The sequence below is a fragment of the Myripristis murdjan genome, chromosome 1 (assembly GCF_902150065.1).
Source record: "Myripristis murdjan chromosome 1, fMyrMur1.1, whole genome shotgun sequence".
NCBI classification, from domain to species: Eukaryota; Metazoa; Chordata; class Actinopteri; order Holocentriformes; family Holocentridae; genus Myripristis; species Myripristis murdjan.
The window spans coordinates 35,114,364-35,128,788 of NC_043980.1; the positions used below are offsets into that span (position 1 = coordinate 35,114,364).

Genomic DNA, 14,425 nt, shown 5'->3' on the forward strand with positions numbered 1-14,425 from the left:
ACATAAAACCTCGACAAATGTGTATTAAAATCTTTATGACTCCATCTCATTCACATGAATTTTCTGTCTCAATACAAACTTTGAATTTGTACGTAAGATAATTCTATAGTTAATTTCAAGCGAAGATGCTTCCACAAACCTTCTGAGCCTAGGGACGACCACCAACTTTGGCTCAGCTCAGCTTCATGTAGACCAAGCTTAATTTTCATCTGCCTCTCATTTCAGACTTAAAATGGGAGTGAGCATGACCCCGACTTTTTCACAGACTTAAGCTCTATGCGAAAAATAAAAAATGCTTTTCATCAAAACAACTGAGACCATAGGAAAATAGTTCTGTCAAATGTATATATTACCAAGAGAAAAATAGAATAGAAATGAGAACTTACAAAGTCACAAACTGGTGATGTTCACAGAAATATCAGAGCTGGAGGAAAAAAAACTAAATCTTGAACTTTTAAATGCCTTTTAACACAAATCAGTAATTAAATATTGCACCATATTATTCTTAAAATATACATAATTTGTTTAAGGATGACAAACTACAGTGATGTTCAGTACAAGTCTTGAAATATTTTATAAGTAAACGGTGGTCCTGTAACACACTGAGACACGTTAAATCGTGAAAGGAGGTCAGCAGGGTCCAAGTGATCGGATTGGAGCTGCAGCAGGATCAAATTATCAGTCAAGACACGTTGCTCTTCACAGATCTATTGAAAGGGGAAGAAAACAGGAATACTGTTACTGGTAGGAATTGTATTGTGTTTTGAGTACAAAAGTATACAGTATGCTGGTATATGTATTATCTCTTGATGAAAGCAATAAAAATAATTAAAAAAAAAAAAAAAAGAAAGAAAGAAGGGGGAAGAAAATTTATAAATATGACAAATGACTCAATTTGGTGATTATTTCCACTGAAAAAGGTCCATAGAATTCTAGTCCAACAACAATTTCAGAAATTTAGATTTCATCATTATGTATCATGTATAATACTATCACTACGGTAATGATAATAATACAAGAGTGCAAAAAGGAACTACAGAATACAACGGAAAACGCGACAAAACAACTTCATTATTAACTGTGAATACATATTATTAGACAGAGAGCTGGTATTACACAGTGTATGGATTTTGATGTCTCTGAGTGGACCATTAGACCACTACTTTTTGATGGGTAATGATTAGTTTTAATCATTACTGGAGGGCAGTTTGGCACAAATGAGATTTTGTGTAGTAGGTTTGGGTGCAATGAATTAATTTTATTTGATTATTTGTTCAAGAAAGTTTCACAGGTCTAACAACCTTATCCATTTCTGATTATGAACAGCATTTCAGAACAATCTTGAGATGGTGTTGAAAATAACTGTCGGATCATTTGTTATTTCATTCATCATGGACACGACTTACCTTCCACCCACTGAAAAGCACCATATTTAAATTTTGCTCAAATACTCTGTATGAGTATGTTTTTGGAAATTGGATATCTCATTTTTAAACAAAACTCACTTGAAACTAGTTACTCTCAAGTTGGGCTTTGTAAGTGTGGGGGAAAAAAACTGAACAAGATGTAGAACCCATTTTCATTCTGATATCTTGAGGTGAGGCAAGTTTTCAAAGGGGGGCCAATGACAGTTTTTCCCTCGCCAAATTTTAGCATTACTTTGAAGCAATATTTATCAATATGCTGAATATCTAGCATGACATACTTGGTACCATTGGATTTCTTAAGTTGTCTAGTTTCATCTGATATAGGATCTCTGTTGTAGCTTCAAAATTGAGCCCGATATAGGCTCTGAAATACACTGTATCCTCAGCAGAGTTTAAGAGGTTAGAATGGGGTGGCCAATCAATTCTATGAGAGGCCCGTGCCGCCTCTGGCCACGCCATGAACCTGCCAATGAATGAATGAGATTTTTACTTACTTTTTCTAGTCCTTCACGTTAGGGAGTTTTTGGCAGATATGATGCCCTTTTGCTTCATCAGCTGATTAAATGCGTCAAGCTGGGGGAAAAAGTGGTTGCAAAAGGTAAAATAAAAAAAAAAAAAATCAGATTGAAAAAATTGATTCATTTAAGAATATCATGTCATATCAGATCACTAGGTAACTGCTACTGCCACTGCCACTCACCTTTTTCTTCAAGTTTGCTTTTATTTCCTCCTCTGTCAGCTGCTTTTTGTCTTCTGAGCGCTGTTTTTCTGTGGTGGCTGAAACAGCGGGTTTTGGTACCCCCGGCTTCACTTGAGACTCTGCCACTTGCTTTGTGGCTGCTGCCTTTGAGGCCACTGCCTTTGAGGCCGCTGCTTTTGAGGCCGCTGCTTTTGAGGCCGCTGCCATTGTGGATGTTGCCGCCGTGGATGCTGCCGCCGTGGACGCGGTGGTTATGGATGCTGCCAATGTAGCCACTGCCGTTGCGGATGCTGTGGTTACGGGCGCTTCTGTTATGGCCACTGCCGTTGCAGCTGCCTGTTTGGCATGTTTGTTTCTCTTCTTCTTTTTCTTTTTTGAACGACACTTTTGGAAAGTGGTGAGTGGCATCAGACTGCCCTGATTTCGCCTCTGCTTTAAGGGTACGACCTTCAGGCAGTGACGACCCAGCTGCTGTCCGCTTTGGCCCTCACTTGCTGACAGGTCTGGGTTCAACATTAAATGAGTGTCTTCAAGTGAATGAGAGTCACGGGGGTGAGAATAAGGGTAAGCTATGTTGGGTGTACCCTCAGAGCCAAAATAATTATATGATGTGTTCTGCTGGTAAAAATACCCACTGGGAGCAGGGGGGGCGGGCACTGCACCATGTGTATAAAACCAGGCTGAGTTTGTGGCAGCATTGTACGTGCTGCTGTGGTGGGCAGTGTAGTGAGAGTGCTGCGCTGAATTGTACTGTTGCAATGCAGCCTCAGCAGCTGGCTGTGAAGAGGGATACGCTGGGTTTGTTGGATATGGATGGTGACCAGGAACACTTTCCCAGGAGCTGATGCGCTCCTTGTCTATGTCCATGACTGGACCCTGGGGCTTTGCTGTATCTCTACTGCTCTCTCTTGATTGTCTGCATTCTGATGTTCGCCTTCGTTCTTTGCTGTCCCTTGAGTCTGAGTCTGTGCTGACGGAGCGCCGCCGGTGAGACGGACTGAGGCTGCCGGAGATCGACGAGGAGGAAGAGGAATTCTCGTGATGCCTGGGGATACTCCTCTGCCTCCTCTCTCTCTCCCTGTCGCCATGTTGCCTGTTGTCATGCCTCTTCCCATACAGCCTCTCCTGAGTGCGGTCGGACAATTTGCTTATCTCCTCCGCCTCTAGGCTCAAGCCCAGAGTCTTAAGAATATTCTGGAGCTGTTGGCGTTGCTGGTCCTCCAGCCTTGGAGGAGACGTCGAGTTGCTGCTGGAGCAAACATGGCTGTCTTGTTTCTCACTCCTGAGGATGGACTCTTCCTCACGCAGGGACTGTGTTTCTGTGCTGGATGCCTTTTGGCTGGGTGGTTCAGACTTTCTCTCTCTACTCTTGGACCGACTCTGGTCCTGTTCCAAAGCTCCTCTGGAGGATCCCTGGCTCTCGCTCCTGTAGGGAACATCTGACTTGTTGTGTGCAACAGGGGGCTGAATGTTCAGGAGCTTCCCAGCATCAGGAAGCTCCTCGCTGTCATCATTGACAATCCTTGTGAGCAGGTTGATGTCCACTCCTTTGTTAAGGATGTTGAGGAAGCGCTGGAAACCCTCGCTTTCCATGTTCTTCTCCAGGGCTGCTGAAGTAGGGCTTTGGCTATGAGAAGGTGGTTTAACATCAGGGACCTATTAAAGGGAAGATCCAAAAATACTATTATGTAGTTTTCGAACAGCTAACACTTTGTCATGGACAAGATAAATTTGCATTTAGGTAGAAGACAACAAATAGCACTTGTGTTGCACAACATATTAAGGGTGTCGCAAGATTTGATACTCAAGTACCAAGTCAATATCTAATCCTTGAAAACAATTCAAGTACAGTATTAGCAGCATTGTTGTAACTTGTGTGGTCTTATTCAAATGTAGCCTTAGCCCGTATGTTTCAATACATGCAACAAAAGTTGTACTCTTACTTAAATGTCTATATCATAACACTGTATTGATTTCAGCAGGACATGTCATGTAGTTCCAATAAACTGTTCCTCTAATGAGTATTTTGTTGGGCTGCTTGGTTTTCTACTTTAAAGTGATAATTCAGTTATGAACGAAGCACAACAACACATGCTCGTAGTACGTTCCAAAAATACTATTTTCTGCTGTAGCACTGCCACTGCATCAACACTATAGATTGTATAAAAGATGAAGGTAGCCACCATGACGTCCCCCAACCCACTGGTTTGTGGACTCGCGTTTTGAAGCCTCCAATATGGCATCTTGGCCATTACCATCTTGGTTTTTGGAGCCAGAAATGACCATATTTTGGACGAGAGGGTAGAGCTGGTGAGGAGGATGAGGAGCCTGACAGCACCTGGCTCCACCGTGTGAAGTGACATTACAACTTTACCAAACGCTACCAGCTCGAAATGGCTGCATCACATAAACAATATTAGTTAAACGAAGAGATTTATTGAAAAAAAGAAAGAAAAAAAAACTGACTGCAGTTCCAAATGTATCGCACGGTAAGACAACACCAACTTAAAACGGCTGCCTCACATGAGAAATATTGGTGTAACTAAGAGATTTGCCCCAAAAAAATAATTTTTGACATACATAGATAGAACACCCAAAAACAAGGTCATAGATACACAGCGCCATGGAAAGGACCCCAGACACTGCACTAATTATACATACATTTAAGCCTTAATATAAATGACACAGACGACTTACATGAAAATCTGTAATCATGGTGGGGGAAATTAGCTGTAGAGGCCAAAACAGGTCTTTGAACCAGGCTGTAAAGATGTTTATTTGTGCTGAAAATTTTAACACTGGAGTATATAAAACCAGATTGTTACTGGTGCAGTGGAGTCGCCCCCATCTGGCTATTAGAAAGAATGCAGGTTTAAGGCGCTTCAAAATTGGCTTCACTTTCCAGAGCTAAAGGTTGGTGACCGTGCAGTGGTGCCCCTGTCCCATATTTAATCTACATGGTCATACAGTGGCAGTGCTATGGCAGGAAACAATTCTGACAACTTTCTGTCACCACTAAAATTCATGCTGTTTTCCAATCTTTATCTACTTCATACATTTTGAGGCAGTACACTCCCTCTGAAGCTCTTGTTTTTGCAACAGAGAATGATTTAATGCACAAATATTGATGGATGTATTACCCGCATACAGCAGCAAATACCACTAGAATATTAACTTCAGATGAAGGCTTACAGGACAATGTTGCACTTCATCGGTATTGGTATCACCTGCCAAAATTCTGGTAACATGACCTCCCTACTACACACTGAGATTCTGTATAATTTGAGAATATATAGTATGACTCGACTTTAGTTGCGTTATCATTTGAAAAAGTTACAAACCTCCCCATTTGATGGCAATGCAGGTGCATTACCACGTCTTTGCCTGATTAGTGCCTTTACTCTGAGTTTCAGGGGATGGTCCTCTCTGCGCAGACCACTGTTGCTCCGGCTGGATGAGTTCATCCTCTCTGCGAAATTGCTGGCCAGCTTGGTTGACAGGCTGTGTGGAAAATCACACACAGGGACGTGGTCCTGAACAGAGGAAAAGGGAAAGCAGTTGCCTTATGCATGTTGGAAAGCATGTACAGCATCATGCATGCACTTTCTGACAAATGATATTCCTGGAGAAATCCAATGGCTCAAGATATGTATGTGTGTCTGATGAATGAATTTACCACTCACCGTTGGGAGATAGCGGTGCTTTTGCTGTAAAATAACATTTACTCTGTCTTTCAAAGTTGCAGCTTTGGATGCAGCTGACTGCTTACTGTAAGAACATCCTGCTTCTAGCTGCACAGGTGGCTTGTTCTTGTCCACAGACATGTCTGGGGCAAAACTCTCTTCTTTTTCTACCGAAAATGTCTGATATGGGATCTTGTTCTTTAAGAATGGCTCGATTTTTTTCATGGCAATGGAAGCTTTCTTAAGTAGGATCTGCTCCTCAATCATTTGAAGCTGTCTCCTCTTCCGGACCAGCTCCTCATCCTCCTCGCTCATTTCTATCGGCTGTCCATCTGGATCTGTGTTCCTGTCTGAGTCGAAGGCAGCGTACTCCTTTCTGTGCCGATTATGGGGGGAAGGAATGTGGTGCTCCCGTCCTACATCAGTCCCTATGCCGGTGGGTGATTTTTCAAGGGTGTAATCGCAGGACACGTCCGTATCCCAGCCAGTTCTTGACACTTTGCTTGTCTGTTCATTAATACCGCTCCACTGTTTTGGGTCCAGGTTTCTCTGCTGTTGCCCATGAGCATGTTCCCACCCAAGAGGATCAGTATCCCATTTGCTTTCTGTCCTTTGTGTAAAATCACTCAGTGGTTTTGGGTCCACATCTCTTTGCTGTCTCGGATAAGGCTGTCCCCAGTCAAAATGATTCATGATTTACTCAGCCTTAATTGTGGTTTATGAATCAGTGGGATCCCTGTGGACAGAGAGATGCAGTGAGGGTTACAACAGATATTGTCCTTGTTCCAGATCAAATGAGACAACTGGTTGTTTCAGAGCTTGCACATGATTTTATTCATATGGGTTCACCATTTGAGAGGTCACTCCAAATCCCTAACTTGGCTGAACAATTAAACAGAGAATGGATTCATTTTTATTTCTTTTACTGCATTTATCATTTGGTTGTTTGTATGTACTACCCAGGAGTGGCACACCACATTTTGCCATATTGCTGTGTATTGTCAGTGAAAGACTCAATTCTGCCCCGCTCTCTTACAGTCTATATTGGACGGCTTATTGTTTATGAGTGGAACATGGAATATTCTTATATATAATCTTGTGAGAGTGTCGGCCTATATGGATCACAACATGATGTTTAGGATATGCGCTTTAATGAAACATGCCACATGATTGTGAGTGATTTCATAATAAACTTTCCTCGTGACCTTTCCCAAACTCCCACATCTTCTGCCAGAAATAGTCACTAAGCCAGGAAGCGCCAAGACAAATATGTGATAATAATATGTGGCAGTGGGTACATGTTGCATAGTGGGGACACCAAATCCGGAGTACTGCTGAGCCGCACCACTAGCCAGCGCTGCGTTAGCGTTAATGCAACATGCCAACCTAATGCTACATGGTTTAATACAACTTTTAGCCGTCTCCATACATGTCTAACTCGATATCTGATCACACTTGCTGGCTGATGCTAACAAAACAGTGACAGGCAGCAGTTAGCAGACTGTTTACCTTGTTACTGAGGCTGCTCAGATGATTTTTTCCTCACTCAGTTGCATCTCGAGCGGAAAGAAAACAAGATTTCACGGCTGTAGGTGACAATAACGGACTGCTTTCAAACACTTTGTGCTTCACATGTAAGATGAACAAACTGAACTGGGCTGAGTTTCAGCAGAAACGATAACCATGGACTTAAAAATAGCCTGAGACCTGACTTAGCTCACACAGCAAGCAAAAATATTTAAGTGCTTCGGTGGTACCAGGAGCGGATGTTAACGCTGTGTTAGCGCCACCTACTGGTTGGAGTACTAACATGCGTGTGTGCTGCTGAAGGCATTCAGCTGATGTAGACAGACGTAGATGTCGACAGTACTAACGGGAAAAGTCAAGAGTTTTATAAAATTGTGTATATACAAATATATGTATATATAAATGTATACATATACTTTTTAAATTTTAAATTCTAATTTTTGTAATTTTTGACTAATTTCTTGTTAAATTACTCATTGCCTTTTTCCTGTTTTTGACCAATTCATTGAATGTGCTCAGGTTTTGAAGGGTTACAACACAGTGGATGCTGAGGTTATGCCTGAGGTCTTGCACAGCTAACATTGGGAGTGTATATCTCACGGGGAGCTGGTACAAACATCTCGTGGGTCAAAAACGTTTTTGCCCCATTCAGTCTGTCAGATTTTAAATCCCCATGGAGATATAAAATCCAGTTTCCTCACACATGGAATAACCTTTAAGGAAACAAATGCAGGACAAAGCTACAGATACGTCATGCTTTACTGATAGCTGCAAGGATCCAGTGCATCTTGCTCAAGAGTACCTTAGGAGGATGGATGTTTGTCAATGCAGGTGCTTGAACCCAGGCCCTCTGGCTCAAGGACGGTCTTCATACAGACTACCCTACCCTGCTGCTCCTCAACAGTAGGACAGTACAGGGCTCAGTCCATATTTGGTCTGCTGAGGGTTTTATTGGGAGGAGGGAAGTGAATCAAATAAGCCCAGTGAAACCAACAGGAAAATATAAGTCTGAGCCCTGAGGACAAAGCAGAAACTTTGCTAAATGTTTATGATGGACTTCACCCGCACTTTGTCAATTTAATGCTAAATACCAATAAAAAGTTACCAGAGCACCAAGTGATATTTTAAAACGACTTATCTATTTTGCTGAGCAGCAGAGAACAAAAAGAACATGCCTTTTATACACAACAGATCAAAAGTGAGTCTTAGCACTTGCAAAGCAGTAGACACAAGTGTTTTTATACTTGATAAATAACTAAAATGATGATTCAATTACAGATTACAAGGACTTAATTTTCTGTACAATGATTAATGGATCTGACACTGGTGAGCTTCTGCAGCAGACTGTGTACTGCAGCACTTACACACAGGTATCCTAAGAAACTCCCCAATTTCAAACTGTAATAAATCAATCAATCGCTTCACAACTTGGCATCATTATGTTTAATAATATACAAATATTGCCAAAACAGTTGTGTGCATGTGCACATGCAAGCGTTTCAACTTGTCGACACTCAGCGCAGAGTGCAGCTTGTCCTTGTAGTGTCAACCACAACGCCTGGAGGAGCTGCTGCCCATCTGTTGTGTTGGTGGATAAAAGCCTACTTCATAAAAAATAACTAATACACTCTAGAGAGCTGATTTTTTTTTTTTTTTTCAAAAAAGAAAAACCAAAAAAAGTAGTTGACTTTATTAACCAAGATTTACTATTGATAATTACCACAGACCTTTTACTATTTTTGCATTTTTCCAGTCTTTCTCTGAAGTACATCATGGTGTGATAGATACAGAAACACAGTATGCTCAGAAGCAAAGGCTACCGTGAACTGTGGCGCTTCCACATCTTTGTGAGCCACAAAGTTTTCTGCAATGCAACACTGGGCCTTTTACAGCTCCTGGAGTTCAGAAGTTCACTCTTGTTCCAATAGTAAAAATCTGATTAACTCTTTTCCTAAACTTTCCTCACCCTTTTCTCTCACTTGAACACTGTCCACAGACAAAGAATATTTCTTCAACTCTTCAATATTTCTATCAACGGTTTTGTTTCACTCTGAGCAACTGTCTTCATTTGTCCGCTTTGTTTAGTGTCAATGACCTGCAGATAGCGGGGCCTTGATGATGTCTTTGATTTCTGAGCACTGCTGAGAGGCTGAACTGGATTTGAATCTTGCACTTTCAAATATGTGAGCTGACGATTAGGAACTAGGAGTGTGTTACTCTGGGCAGAGGCTGATGGAAAGGTGTTCAAAGCTTGGACACTGGGGTAATGGGGGTATGCAGGGGGGAGAGGATGAGGCAAGAAAGGTGTGGGTGCAGCAGGGATCCCCCAGTTAGGAGGCACAGCAGGGGGCGCTGCTGGGTATGAGTATGGTGTGCAGTGAGCTGCAGGGTACGGAGGCATGGCAGCTGTCGGTGGAGGGAGTTCAGGTACAGTGTAAGCATGACTAGGAGAGAACAGGTTAAATGTGACAGTGCTTTCATGGGACTCATTTCCACACATGTCAGCGTCCTGTAAAGAGCTACTGCTGCTCTTGTCATTAGTACGGGCATGTTCAACAGTTTGGGGTACATCTGTTACATCCCTGGACACTTCACTCGAGTCATTTTTCAGGGACAACTGCCCAGTTAAAGGGCCAAAACTAGATCTGCCAGATGATGAGGATCTACTGTAACGTCCTCGCTTGTTCTCACTTTCTCTTCTCTCGTTATGCCTGCGGCACTTGTCACTGTCCTTCTTTCCATATAACCGCTCCTGAATCCGATCTGACATTTGCCCCAGCTCCTCAAATCCCAAATCCACACCAATAGCCTGCAAGACGTCCTGAATCTGCTTGTGCTTGTGCTCATCTTCAGGTTTCAAAACGGTCTTTTCCACCACTGAAGGAGAGATGGATCTGCTGTCAGAGCTGAGATGGCTGCCTTGTACATTATCTCTGTACAGAGACTTCTCATCAGATGGATCATCCGCGGTGTTCTGCTGGGAAGTCAAAGACAGCCAATCATCAGATGGTGTGGAAGACTGACCGACTATCTTGGTGAGAATGGCAACGTCCACCCCCTTGTTGAGCACATCTAGGAAGCGCTGGAAGCCTTTGCCTGCTGTCTTCTGTTCAGCACTTTGCCCCGGTAGAGCAGGGCTGTGTTTGGTGGCACCGTGTTCAGCCTTAAACACCTGGTGGGGAGCAAACAGAAGGTAAGTAACAGCACTTGTTCTGCACTGTGTTGTTTGCTAGCTAGTAGCTGGCAGCGGTCCTACATATTCTCCACTCCTAAATTCTGTGTTTTGGTGGATTTTTTTTCAGACTATTTAACATCTCAGCCTACTGATTGCTACATTTTCATTCTGCATGTTAACACTCCAACGTTTATACATGCTGGCAGCTTCATGATGACACAAAAATGATGATCCCAGTGTTTTTTTCCCCCAGACATGACTAATGGTGGTTGCCCATGTTAGAGAAGTCAAATGATTTCACAGTTTGCAGAATGCACTTCTCTTGGTTTTAGGGTTTTTCCCCAGCCATTTTTTGTACATTTTAGATGGGTAAGCCACTTCTCAGAAAACATGCATTTCCCTTGCCTTGGATGGGATGGCGCTTTAAGTGCTACCATTGATTTGCATGCTGTAATACGGAGAGGTGTTTGAATTGCTCTGCCCCGCCCACTAAATAGAAAGCATATTCACCTGCCAGTTCCAGATGTGAACCAAATCAAAATAAGCTGCTTGCATGACTAATTTATGACTGTAATTTCTGAATTAAGCTTTCTAGAAAAATGCTTCTTTAGAAAACTGTTAACTTAAGAAACAGTCTGGAAACGCAAACATTGTTCAATCTCTGTCCTCTTTTTCCTTACTTATCCATACATAGAAATTATCAAAATGATAGAGAAATTTTTCATACTTTTCCATACAGTGTAGGAACCCTGAGCTACATATTTGAACTAACCAGTAAACAATGTAGAGGATGTCTAACAGGTGCAGATTTTGCTGTGACATCTAATTCTTTTGCAAATCTGAATACTAACTAGTGTTTGTACTTGTCAATTCATGGATCTTGTGAAATAGACCGACCTGTCCACTAGATTCCTTCACTGGAAACCTTGTTCTGGTTTGACGATGATCCTCATAATCTGGGCAGGGGCTGTCATTCCTGTCTCTGCATTTGGTGTGACTCTGAATGAAATGAAAGAATGTTTTGTGAATAACACAACAAGGTGGACACAGCAGAAATACCCACTGACTGGAGGATAATATGTGAGAATCATCAAATGTTACTACAGTCAAGCACATGAGGATCTTCCTCAGCAAAAACAAGCTGAGGCAATCCTGACACTCAGGATCAATCGTGAACATCATAATACCTTTGTGGGATATTCTTGCGATTGTGTCCTCTCTCGCGGAGGGTCGTTGTTTCTTTCTTCAAATTGTCCATTGTTGAAATACCCAGATGGACAGCTGTATGCATAATCTTCAGGTCGCTGCCTGTAGGTGAATTCTTCATGCTGATGCCTGTGTTTTGACTCTTTAGGCGTTCTGTATTTGAAATCCTCTTGTGGTGGCGGCCGATGTTTAAAGTCCTTAGGTAGTTGTGGATTTGTAAAGCTGTTTGGTGACTGCCTGCATGTTATATCCTCAGGTTTTTGCCTGTATTTGTAATCATCCTCAACATCACCTGTAAACCTCTGCCGTTTCTTTTCAGAAACACCCCACTCTGGAGAAGTGGTCGACTCTGCTGAATACGGCTCTCTCTTTCTCCGCGAAAATTCCTCATTCTCTTCCCATTTTGCGTATTCCCTTTTCCAGCCGATGTCCTTCTCAGGGGTGATGCTGGAAGGACTGTGTCTCCTCCCCGAGCTCTTTCTGCTCCAGTCCCTGTTCAGTGAGTCTTTACTGTACATCCTCTTTGGAGACTCACTGTACTCCCTATTTCTTGTGTGTGGGTCTCTACCATATTTATGATAGGAATCCCACGGCATGTCACTGTGATGTCCTCGTCTTTCTTTCCAGCCGTCACTGCAGTCATCCCATTGCCTTGTGCTTCTGTCTCCATATGGCCGCCTGTGGCCATACTCAGACTCTCTTGAGCTCATCATCACAGGATGAAGATGCACTGCAACATAAAAGAAAAGCATGAGCTTCAAAGCAACTTGACCTGACTTCAGAATGATGAGCAAGCCAAACCTGTGGCACAGATAGGGAGCATATTCTTTTTGATCATTTTGCACTTTCATCAGACCTGCTTTAAGGCAGATGAAGTTGCACCATTTTTAAAAGACGCCTACATCTACAATCTCACTGTCTCTGCCTGAAACAAGAGAGGGCAGCATCTAGCCTGCATGTTGGCAAAGCAAGTAATTGGCAGTCTTTCATCAGGTCCCAGTGGCAAGAGAGAGATAGCTAGAGAGGCCTATCACTCAACTGCCTCTCAGGTTTATGCTTTGTTTTTCCATGTCACAACTGGTTACTGTCAGTGACTGGGGTCCATCTATGAATATGTAAAAGGGAGCCAATACTTTATACTGCATTCACAATCAAAGTTTTACTTTCTGTAAATACTAAAGCCTGATGATACTGAATGTTGGGGACCAATGCCAATGCCAATATTAAAATAATTCTGATATCGATGCATACATAAACTGCAATTATCCCTCAAATGTGGTTATCAAACACTGGTGACAAAGTTATGTTACACAGACAGAATACATGTATATATCCCCTTTGCAGACATGCCCATGCAGTTTTTTGCATGCAGTCCTAATGCGTTCTTTTGGCCTGTTGTAAAATGGTGTATTTGGGCAGACTGGGGCCTAAACAGTCTTGGAGTTGCAAACATTGGGCTTGACTGGAAAGCTGAGACTCTTGTGGATTCAATGAGCCACATTTGATTCATGTGATTATGTTAGCCCCCATAACAGCCATTTCACTGTAGTGAGACCACTTTTTAAAAACTTGATGCCACTGTATAAAATTACCTATTGTGACCTCTAGGATAATCACAGTATACTACAAACTAGAGCCCAAGAGCATTTAGAGGATGTATAGTTTTCCAAGCATATTGACAATAATGGGGGTTCTGAGCAATTTCCAGAACAGAGGATAATTGAAAAAACAAAAAGTGCAATATACTGTAATATTGAATTGCAATACTTTGAGCTGGAATTGAACGGGGAGATTAAAAATATTGTCCCAGCCCTGAGAGATATGATATGCAAGAGTTGTAAGATGTTTACATAACCAAATTTACAGATAAAGAAGGGTATCCAGACATGCAAATACACAGTTATATCTATCCCCCTTATAAAATCACAAAAATGTATCTATTTACTGATGTCTGTTTGGTTCTTTGGCATGGTAGACCTACAGTGGGCCTCCATAGGAAGGCTCTCCCTGGTTTATGGCAAAAGGGACAGAGAAACAGAGGGATAGACCCTAAAACCTGCACTGATCAATGTTATTTACGCCTACCGCAGGGATGGCGATGGCGATGCAGGGTGTTGACTGTGCAGGCATTTGGTCCGACTGAAGACTGCAACATGTGATTTTCACTAAACCTCTGTGTGGCTGAAGGTGTGTTAATGACTGGAATGAGTGGTGTAATGTTGGGCATGAACTGAACACCTGCACAAACTCACACACTTCATGTTATCGCTATGTTAGGCCAAGGCTTATGGGTAACTTGGCTAATGCTAAAGTCAGCTGGCTGATTTGCGCTTGCTAGCTGTGGTTAAGTAAATATTCCACTATCCTGAATTATTTCCCACACCTACTGGTTCATCAACACCAATAAAGAATGCCGTTTCGTGGAGTTTGTTCTTTAGCAAGCAACCTATTTGGTCTAGTCTCCTGCGCCTGTCGATACGCCAAACTAGCTAAACCTGAGTGAGGAAGAGGAGTGGGACGAACTTCCTTGCGGTCCGACAGACTAAACAGTTAGCTTACCTTATTTCACCGGCTGTCCTCCCTTTGTTTGGGATAAGGCACCTTGGAAAGAGCAAGCTTTTGGCTCGCTAATATTTAACTTACTCTGCCGTTGGCTTTTGCATTCGATTTTTAGTGACTGCACCCGGGTGTCGGGTCACTTAACCGC

The 14,425-nt window shown here is 42.4% G+C and overlaps 2 protein-coding genes across 3 annotated transcripts; both read right to left on the reverse strand.

Annotated features, from left to right (window-relative positions):
* Positions 1–18: 18 nt before the first annotated feature.
* LOC115365494 (uncharacterized) lies at positions 19–7,546 on the reverse strand. 2 transcript variants are annotated; one of them, XM_030060542.1, is made up of 7 exons: positions 7,320–7,546; positions 5,811–6,546; positions 5,469–5,660; positions 2,317–3,783; positions 2,128–2,286; positions 1,922–2,000; positions 19–707 (listed from the first exon to the last, which is right to left on the reverse strand). In XM_030060542.1, the coding sequence occupies exons 2-6, from the start codon at positions 6,501–6,503 to the stop codon at positions 1,935–1,937; spliced, it is 2,577 nt and encodes an 858-aa protein (XP_029916402.1). In that variant the 5' UTR covers positions 6,504–6,546; positions 7,320–7,546; the 3' UTR covers positions 19–707; positions 1,922–1,934. The 2 variants fall into 2 exon arrangements, with proteins under 2 accessions (XP_029916402.1, XP_029916394.1); XM_030060534.1 differs by having other exon boundaries at positions 2,128–3,783.
* A 908-nt stretch (positions 7,547–8,454) lies between these two features.
* On the reverse strand, positions 8,455–14,425 carry LOC115367545 (cyclin-dependent kinase 12-like). The gene is made up of 4 exons (XM_030063343.1): positions 14,278–14,425; positions 11,700–12,448; positions 11,410–11,511; positions 8,455–10,509 (listed from the first exon to the last, which is right to left on the reverse strand). The coding sequence occupies exons 2-4, from the start codon at positions 12,429–12,431 to the stop codon at positions 9,349–9,351; spliced, it is 1,995 nt and encodes a 664-aa protein (XP_029919203.1). The 5' UTR covers positions 12,432–12,448; positions 14,278–14,425; the 3' UTR covers positions 8,455–9,348.

Bases quoted from the DNA above. Each gene is read 5' to 3' on its own strand.
- LOC115365494 (XM_030060534.1), bottom strand. From the start codon at position 6,503: ATGAATCATTTTGACTGGGGACAGCCTTATCCGAGACAGCAAAGAGAT. The intron at 3,784-5,468 runs GTTTGTAACTTT...TCCCTTTAATAG, and splicing joins CATTGCCATCAAATGGGGAG to GTCCCTGATGTTAAACCACC. The intron at 2,001-2,127 runs GTGAGTGGCAGT...TTTTTCCCCCAG, and splicing joins AAGCAAACTTGAAGAAAAAG to CTTGACGCATTTAATCAGCT.
- LOC115367545 (XM_030063343.1), bottom strand. From the start codon at position 12,431: ATGATGAGCTCAAGAGAGTCTGAGTATGGCCACAGGCGGCCATATGGA. The intron at 11,512-11,699 runs GTATTATGATGT...CATTTCATTCAG, and splicing joins CGCAAGAATATCCCACAAAG to AGTCACACCAAATGCAGAGA. The intron at 10,510-11,409 runs GTCGGTCTATTT...GCTCCCCACCAG, and splicing joins TGAAGGAATCTAGTGGACAG to GTGTTTAAGGCTGAACACGG.